General features: G+C 49.8%; 1 protein-coding gene across 1 annotated transcript in view; it reads left to right on the forward strand.

Moving 5' to 3' along the window:
• The window catches only part of MANF (mesencephalic astrocyte derived neurotrophic factor), a gene marked incomplete at its 5' end in the record, with an annotated part of 4456 nt that extends 2917 nt beyond the window's left edge, over positions 1-1539 (forward strand). The window contains 2 exon segments of the mRNA XM_077451061.1: positions 514-584; positions 586-1539. Coding sequence (XP_077307187.1) covers positions 514-584; positions 586-699 — 185 coding nt within the window.
• Between the last annotated feature and the right edge of the window lie 8034 nt (positions 1540-9573).

The raw sequence follows: 9573 nt of genomic DNA on the forward strand, positions 1-9573 counted from the left end.
GCTCCAGATCACAGGGCGCTGTGATCAGTGACACTGTCACTAGGCAGAACGGGGAAACGCTTGTTTACATTAGCATCTCCCCGTTCTTCAGCTCCGTGAGAGGATCGCGGGTATCCCGTGGACATGGAGTCCGCGGGACCCGTGATCCTACTCGCGGAGCTCCCGGGCAGGAACGCGCGCGCTGCAGTCGCCGCGCACGTGACCACGGGGCAAATTCAAAGGGACGTACCTGTATGCCCATTTGCCCAGCCGTGCCATTCTGCCGACGTAAAGCTACATGTGGCAAGTGGTTAAAGAGACGCCACATCCTAATGAGCACCTCACTGTTAAAGTCCTGTAATTTGTCTTTTACAGTGATGTGCTCATTAGGATGTAGCGTCTTTTTTCGATGTAACATCTCTTTTTTTTTTTTCTTTTTCGATGTAGCGTCTCTCTCTTTTTCGATGTAGCGTCTCTAAGTAATGTGAAAGTCACTGTATAGCCTAAAGGGTATCTCCATGTTCTACTCCACAGACAAACAGATAGACCTGAACACGGTTGACCTAAAGAAGCTGCGGGTGAAGGAGCTGAAGAAGATCTTAGACGGACTGGGGTGAGATCTGCAAGGGCTGCGCCGAGAAATCCGACTTCATCCGCAAGATCAACGAACTGATGCCCAAATACGCTCCCAACGCTGCCCAGGCACGGACTGACCTCTGACCCCACCCCTCCTTCCTAGAGGAGCCTCAATAAGGACTCTCAACACTGCCCTTGCGCAAAGCCAGCCAGTGGACCGACCTTTAGATTTATTTTACTTTTAACGGCATAGATTTCCTTTTCCTTTTCTTTTTATTTTTTATTTTTTGTTCCCCGGTTTGGTAGAGTCTGGAGGATCACCAGATGACGGGAGGCCGAGCAGTTTAGATGCTGCGGTGCAACTCTTCTGTTTCACATGGGTTTTATTTTTTTTTGGTAAGTTATTGATCCTCGCTGTGCCGTTTTTCACCAGGTTTACAGCAATGTTTTATTTTTTTTTAATTCTTTTGTTGTTTGTTTTTTTTTTTTCTTTTTTTTTTTTTTTTTTTTCTTTTGAGTGGGATTTATTTCTATGAAAATTAAAAATAAAAAGCACCCACTCTGGTTTTTTCTTGCTGTGCTGACCATATACTCAGCTCCGGACTTGTCACACGTGGCTGTCCTGCATGTGTCACGTCTTATGTACCTCCATGCAGTTATTTTTCAGAAGTGACAACGATAACTGAAAAAAAAGACCCGATCCGGGGCACACGGTCACCTTCACGCGTAGATAGCTTTACACAAAGTGGGTACATCAACGGTTAATCAGTATTTTTATTTTTATTACCACCCACGCAGAAGATAAAAGGTGCGTCAGACGTTCCTCTCTGTGACATGTATATTGGGGGAGGGGGGAAGCGAGTTTACAACGGGGGGGTGGCCTGGGGCGGATTTGCAGGTTGTGGAAATCGCATCTCTGTCGATGATCCCGTTCATATTTCTATTAAAAGTTTCTATCTCAGAAGGACCTGAGCTGTTATACAATCTGTACTGTTTTTTTTTTTTTTTTTTTGAAAAGCAACCATTAAAAAGTGAACAAGAGTTAAAATATATGGCCAAATGTCTTCAGGCCCCTCCCGTGTGTGTGCGCGCGGGTATCGCAGGCCCCTCCCGTGTGTGTGCGCGCGGGTATCGCAGGCCCCTCCCGTGTGTGTGCGCGCGGGTATCGCAGGCCCCTCCCGTGTGTGTGCGCGCGGGTATCGCAGGCCCCTCCCGTGTGTGTGCGCGCGGGTATCGCAGGCCCCTCCCGTGTGTGTGCGCGCGGGTATCGCAGGCCCCTCCCGTGTGTACATAAGTATCACAGCCTTTCCTCAATACTTTGGTGAAGCCCCTTTGGCACCAATTACAGCCTCCAGTCTTGTTGGGTATGATGTATGGTGTATGGATGAGTATGGTGTATGGATGAGTATGGTGTATGGTGTATGGATGAGAGTATGGTGTATGGTGTATGGATGAGAGTATGGTGTATGGATGAGAGTATGGTGTATGGATGAGAGTATGGTGTATGGATGAGAGTATGGTGGGTATGATGCTACAAGCTCGGCACTCCTATTTTTGGGCAGTTTCTCCCATTCTTCTTTGCAGGACCTCTCAAGCTCCATCAGGTTGGATGGGGAGGGTCGGTGCACAGCCATCTTCAGATCTCTCCAGAGATGTCCAATCTGGTTCAAGTCTGGGCTCTGGCTGGGCCAATCAAGGACATTCACAGAGTTGTCCCGTAGCCACTCCTTTGTTATCTTGGCTGTGGGCTTAGGGTCCTTGTCCTGTTGGAAGATGAACCTTCTCCCCGGTCTGAGGTCCAGAGGGCTCTGGAGAAGGTTTTCATCAAGGATGTCTCTGTACATTGCTATATTCATCTTTCCCTCCACCCTGACTAGTCTCCAAGTTCCTGCCACTGAAAAACACCCCCACAGCATAATGCCACCACCATGCTTCACTGTAGGGATGGCCTCCGTCTGGTCACTCTACCATACAGGTCTGATTGGTAAAGTGCTGCAGAGATGGTTGTTCTTCTGGAAAGTTCTCTTCTCTCTCCGCAGAGAAATGCTGGAGCTTTGAGTGACCATCGGGGTTCTTGGTCGCCTCCCTGACTAAGGCCCTTCTCCCCCGATCACTTGGTTTGGCCGGGCGGCCCCCTCTAGGAAGAGTCCTGGTGGTGCCAAACTTCTTCCATTTACAGATGATGGGGGCCACTGTGCTCATTGGGACCTTCAATGCTGCCATAGTGTTTCTGTACCCTTCCCCCGATCTGTGCCTCCATACAATCCTGTCTCAGAGGCCTACAGCCAATTTCCTTGGACTTCATGGCTTGGTTTGTGCTCTGACATGCACTGTTAGCTGTGAGACCTTCTATAGACAGGTGTGTGCCTTTCCACATCATGTCCAATCAACTGAATTTATCACAGGTGACCTCCAATCAAGTTGTAGAAACATCTCAAGGATGATCAGTGCAAACCGGAGGAACCTGAGATCAGTGCTGAGTGTCATGGGAGGAGCCTGTGATACTTATGTGCATGGGAGGAGTCTGTGGTGGGAGCAGTCTGTGATACTTCTGTACATGGGAGGAGCCTGTGGTGGGAAGAGCCTATGTTACTTATGTACATGGGAGGAGTCTGTGGTGGGAGAAGCCTGTGTTACTTATGTACACGGGAGGAGTCTGGTGGGAGGAGCCTGTGATGCTTGTGTACATGGGAGGAGCCTGTGTTAATTATGTACATGGGAGGAGCCTGTGATGCTTAATTACATGGGAGGAGTCTGTGGTGGGAGAAGCCTGTGTTACTTATGTACACGGGAGGAGTCTGTGGTGGGATGAGCCTGTGATGCTTATGTACATGGGAGGAGTCTGTGGTGGGTGGAGCCTGTGGTGGGAGAAGCCTGTGTTACTTATGTACACGGGAGGAGTCTGTGGTGGGTGGAGCCTGTGATGCTTATGTACATGGGAGGAGTCTGTGGTGGGATGAGCCTGTGATGCTTATGTACATGGGAGGAGTCTGTGGTGGGAGGAGCCTGTGATGCTTATTTACATGGGAGGAGTCTGTGGTGGGTGGAGCCTGTGATACTTATGTGCATGGGAGGAGTCTGTGATACTTGTGTACATGGGAGGAGCCTGTGGTGGGAAGAGCCTATGTTACTTATGTACATGGGAGGAGTCTGTGATGCTTATTTATATGGGAGGAGTCTGTGGTGGGAGAAGCCTGTGATGCTTATGTACATGGGAGGAGTCTGTGGTGGGATGAGCCTGTGATGCTTATGTACATGGGAGGAGTCTGTGGTGGGAGGAGCCTGTGTTACTTGTGTACATGGGAGGAGCCTGTGTTACTTGTGTACATGGGAGGAGCCTGTGTTACTTGTGTACATGGGAGGAGCCTGTGTTACTTGTGTACATGGGAGGAGCCTGTGATGCTTAATTACATGGGAGGAGCCTGTGATGCTTAATTACATGGGAGGAGTCTGTGGTGGGAGGAGCCTGTGATACTTATGCACATGGGATTTTTTTTTATTTTTAATAAAATTGCAAAGATTTCAAACTAACTTCTTTCACGTCATTATAGGGGGATTGTTTGTAGAATTTTGAGGAAAATAATGAATGTAATCCATTTTGTAATAAGATTGTAACATTCCAAAATGTGGAAAAAGTGATGTGAATTCTTTCCAGATGTGCTGTACACATTGCTAGTCCCGGGTTGGACCCCCTTTTGCCCCTATTCTTGGTGGCAGAGATACAACAAGGTGTTGGAGACGTTTCTCAGAGATTTTGCTCCAAAGTGACCTGATAACATCACACAGTCGCTGCAGATTTGTCGGCTGCACATCCATGATGCCGAATCTCCCGCTCCACCACATCCCAAAGGTGCTCTATTGGATGAGATGTGGGGAGTGTGGAGACCATTGGAGGACAGGGACCTCATTGTCCAGTGGTGAGATGATTGGAGCTTTGTGACATGGGGCATTATCCTGCTGGGAGGAGCCATCAGAAGATGGGGACACTGTAGTCATAAAGGGATGGACATGGTCAGCAACAATACTCAGGGGGGCCGTTGTGATTAAACCATCAATTGGTACTAAGGGGCCCAAAGTGTGCCAAGAAAATTACCCCCCCCCCCCACACTATTACACCCCCACCACCAGCCTGAACCGGTGATACCCCATCCCCCACACCATTACACCCCCACCACCAGCCTGAACCGGTGATACCCCATCCCCCCACCATTACACCCCCACCACCAGCCTGAACCGGTGATACCCCATCCCCCCACCATTACACCCCCACCACCAGCCTGAACCGGTGATACCCCATCCCCCCACCATTACACCCCCACCACCAGCCTGAACCGGTGATACCCCATCCCCCACACCATTACACCCCCACCACCAACCTGAACCGGTGATACCCCATCCCCCACACCATTACACCCCCACCACCAGCCTGAACCGGTGATACCCCATCCCCCCACCATTACACCCCCACCACCAGCCTGAACCGGTGATACCCCATCCCCCACACCATTACACCCCCACCACCAGCCTGAACCACTGATACCCCATCCCCCACACCATTACACCCCCACCACCAGCCTGAACCGGTGATACCCCATCCTCCACACCATTACACCCCCACCACCAGCCTGAACCGGTGATACCCCATCCCCCACACCATTACACCCCCACCACCAGCCTGAACCGGTGATACCCCATCCCCCACACCATTACACCCCCACCACCAGCCTGAACCGGTGATACCCCATCCCCCACACCATTACACCCCCACCACGAGCCTGAACCGGTGATATCCCATCCCCCACACCATTACATCCCCACCACCAGCCTGAACCGGTGATATCCCATCCCCCACACCATTACACCCCCACCACCAGCCTGAACCGGTGATACCCCATCCCCCACACCATTACACCCCCACCACCAACCTGAACCGGTGATACCCCATCCCCCACACCATTACACCCCCACCACCAGCCTGAACCGGTGATACCCCATCCCCCCACTCCATTACACCCCCACCACCAACCTGAACCGGTGATACCCCATCCCCCACACCATTACACCCCCACCACCAACCTGAACCGGTGATACCCCATCCCCCACACCATTACACCCCCACCACCAGCCTGAACCGGTGATATCCCATCCCCCACACCATTACACCCCCACCACCAGCCTGAACCGGTGATACCCCATCCCCCACACCATTACACCCCCACCACCAGCCTGAACCGGTGATACCCCATCCCCCACACCATTACACCCCCACCACCAGCCTGAACTGGTGATACCCCATCCCCCACACCATTACACCCCCCACCACCAGCCTGAACCGGTGATACCCCATCCCCCACACCATTACACCCCCACCACCAGCCTGAACCGGTGATACAAGGCAGGATGGATCCATGTGCCAAATTCTGACCCCACCAGCTGAATGTCGCAGCTGAAATCCAGACTCATCAGACCAGGCAATGTTTTTCCAATCTTCTATTGCCCAATTTTGGTGATCCTGTGCCAATTGTAGCCTCAGTTCCCTGTTTTTACCTGACACCCGGTGGGGTCTTCTGCTGCTGTAGCCCATCTGCTTCAAGGTTGGATGTGTTGTGCATTCAGAGATGGTATTCTGCATACCTTGGATGTAACGAGAGGCTATTTGAGTTACTGTCGCCTTTCTATCATCTGGAGCCAGTCTGCCCATTCTCCTCTGACCTCAACAAGACATTTTCCTCCACACAACTGCCGCTCACTGGATATTTTCTCTTTTCCCCACCATTCTCTGTAAACCCCAAGAGATGGTTGTGTGTGAAAATCCCAGAAATACTCAGACCGTCCCGTCTGCCACCAACAACCCACGCCACGTCCAAAGCCACTTCAATCCCCTTTATTCCCCCATTCTGATGCTCGGTTTGAACGTCAGCAAGTCGTCTTCACCACGTCTAGACAATGCATTGAGTTGCTGCCATGTGATTGGCTGATTAGCAATCTGTGCTACCGGGCAATTGAACAGGCGTATCTAATAAAGTGGCCGGTGAGTGCGTAGCCTTGACCTTCCCCCTTCCTTTGCTTTGCGCCTATAACTGCCTTTTCACCCTGCGGGGAAGACTTTCTCAAAGATGGCGGAGAGTGGGCATTTGTGCCCGTTTGAGGTCAGGTACTGATATTGGATGACCAACAACCACAATTGGTCACGTACGGCACAGTTACTATTCCACTGCTCATGTGGGCAATCTCTTAAAGCCTCGCTGCCCTCTAGGACCGGGGATGTCCTATGACAGTGATGGCGAACCTTGGCACCCCAGATGTTTTGGAACTACATTTCCCATGATGCTCACCTACATTGCAGAGTGCATGGGCATCATGGGAAATGTAGTTCCAAAACATCTGGGGTGCCAAGGTTCGCCATCACTGTCCTATGACCAATGAAACTACATAAAAACAAAAAAGAGGGGGTGCACGGGCCTCGTACATTATCCCATAAATTGTATCAAAGATATAGGGGGGGGGACCTCACCTAGGGGGTCCCTGCAGGCTGACACGTTTTGAAAGAAGTCCTCCTTCCTCAGAGCCAAAAGAAGTTACAGATCCACGTCCTGTCAGGGGAGAGAACGATTGTTCCCAGTACAGAGGAACACCGATTGGTCTCCTTCCCCGGTCAGTCGTCCCCCCCCTACAGTTAGAATCGCTCCCTAGGTAACACATTTAACCCCTTTATCCCCCCCCCCCCAGTGTTAACCCCTTCCCTGCCAGTGACATTTACACAGTAATCAGTGCATATTTATAGTACTGTTCGCTGTAGATATGTGAATGGTCCCAAATTAGTGTGAAAAACTCTCCGCTCTGTCCGCCGCAATATCGCAGTCCTCACAAAAATCACACAAAAATGGGGAAAAGGACGGCCGCACTCCAAAAATAATGCCTTTTATTGAATAAAGCTTGATCCATACATCAATCAGAGACAGAGGTCCAGATAACCGACGCGTTTCGCACCGTTAATGACGCTTAATCGTAAGCGCCATTAACCACTTACAGACCGGACCATTTTGCTGGTCAAGGACCAGACCACTTTTTGCGATTCGGCACTGCGTCGCTTTAAAAGGGAAGTAAACCCTTCCAAACAACTTGGACCTATAGGTAAGCCTAGATTAAGGCTTACCTGTAGGTCCAAGCAATATCTCCTAAACCTATACGGTTTAGGAGATATTTGCCCGAAAATGGGCACCGCTGTCTACGGCGCATGCGCCGTAGACAGCGGCGCGCAGGCGCACTAAATGCGGCAAATCCAAGAATGGATTTGCCAAATTTGTCGACTCCCGTGCGCATGCGCGGGAGTGACGTCATCGCGGCTTCGCCGTATGACAGCAACGGAGCTGCGAGGCGCGACTCCCGTGCGCATGCGCGGGAGTGACGTCATCGCGGTTGCGCCGCTGTCATTGGTCGGAGCTGCGAGACGCCACCAGCAAGATGGACGCGGCGGACTACAGGGATCAGCGGCGACTTCGCTGGCTCCTGTGTCAGGTAAGTGACACATAATGAGCTACTATGCGATGCGATGCGATGCGATGCATAGTAGTCCATTATGCTTTACCTTTGCAGGGAAAAAAAGAGGAAGTAAACCCATCAGGGTTTACTTCCTCTTTAACTGACAATTGCGCGGTCGTGCGACGTGGCTCCCAAACAAAATTGACGTCCTTTTTTTTTTTCCCCACAAACAGAGCTTTTTTTTGGTGGTATTTGATCACCCCTGCAGTTTTTATTTTTTGCGCTATAAACAAAGATAGAGCGACAATTTTGAAAAAAACGCATTATTTTTTACTTTTTGTTATAATAAATATCCCCCAAAAATATATAGAAAAAAACATTTTTTTCCCTCAGTTTAGGCCGATACGTATTCTTCTACATATTTTTGGTAAAATAAAATTGCAATAAGCGATTATTGATTGGTTTGCGCAAAAGTTATAGCGTTTACAAAATAGGGATAGTTTTATAGCATTTTTATTAATAATTTTTTATTATTTTTTTTTTTTTACTAGTAATGGCGGCGATCAGTGATTTTTATTGTGACTGCGACATTGTAGGGGACCCATCGGACATTTTTGACACATTTTTGGGACCATTGTCATTTATACAGTAATCAGTGCTATATAAATGCAGTGATTCCTGTGTAAATGACACTGGCAGTGAAGGGGTTAACCAGTGGGTGGCAGTGTAGGGGTTAAGTGTTCCTAGGGGTGTGTTACTAACTGTGGGGGGGCTGGGCTTTCATTTAGTGAACACTGATCTCTGCTCCAATCACATAGAGCAGAGATCAGCGTCACTAGTTGCTAGGCAAAATGGAGAAATGCTGTTTACACGGCATTTCCTCCATTCCACCGTCCCGTGAGACGATCGCGGGTATGCCCGCGGCGATCGAGTCCGCGGGTCCCGCGACCGGACTCACGGGGGTTCCGACCAGCGCGGGAGCGTGCCCCGATGGCAGGGCGGCATTGAAGATTGGAGGTACCTGTACGCCAATATGCCTGCCCGTGCCATTCTGCCGACGTACATCGGCGTGCGCCGGTCGGGAAGTGGTTAATGGTGCGAAACATGTCAGGAGTCATCTGGACCTGTGTCTCGTATCATCTGGACCCCGTGTCTCTGGTTGCTGTATGGATCAAGCTTTTTTCAATAAAGGCATTATTTTTGGAGTGCGGCCGCCCCTTTGTCCATTTTTCTGCCATTTGACTTTGCTGAGGCGGCACCCTTCATCTCCTATATACTAGGAGGGTGTGAACACAAGCGATACCACCTGCAGCGCATATTACCTAGATTTGGTGTTTTTTTTTTTTTTAAATCGCAGATCGCCGCCATTACTAGTAAAAAAAAAAAAAAAATAATGCCATAACAATAATAATAATAATAATAATAAAATGCAACAATTAGATTACTCTTTGATTAGGCGCAGGAATATTCTCTTTTATACAATGCCATAAATCTATCCCCTTTTTTTGTAGACACTATAATTTTTGCGCAAACCAA

This window comes from Lithobates pipiens, unplaced genomic scaffold (genome assembly GCF_037356315.1).
Source record: "Lithobates pipiens isolate NorthernLeopardFrog02 unplaced genomic scaffold, aLitPip1_a1.2 Scaffold_23, whole genome shotgun sequence".
In the NCBI taxonomy this organism is placed as follows: Eukaryota; Metazoa; Chordata; class Amphibia; order Anura; family Ranidae; genus Lithobates; species Lithobates pipiens.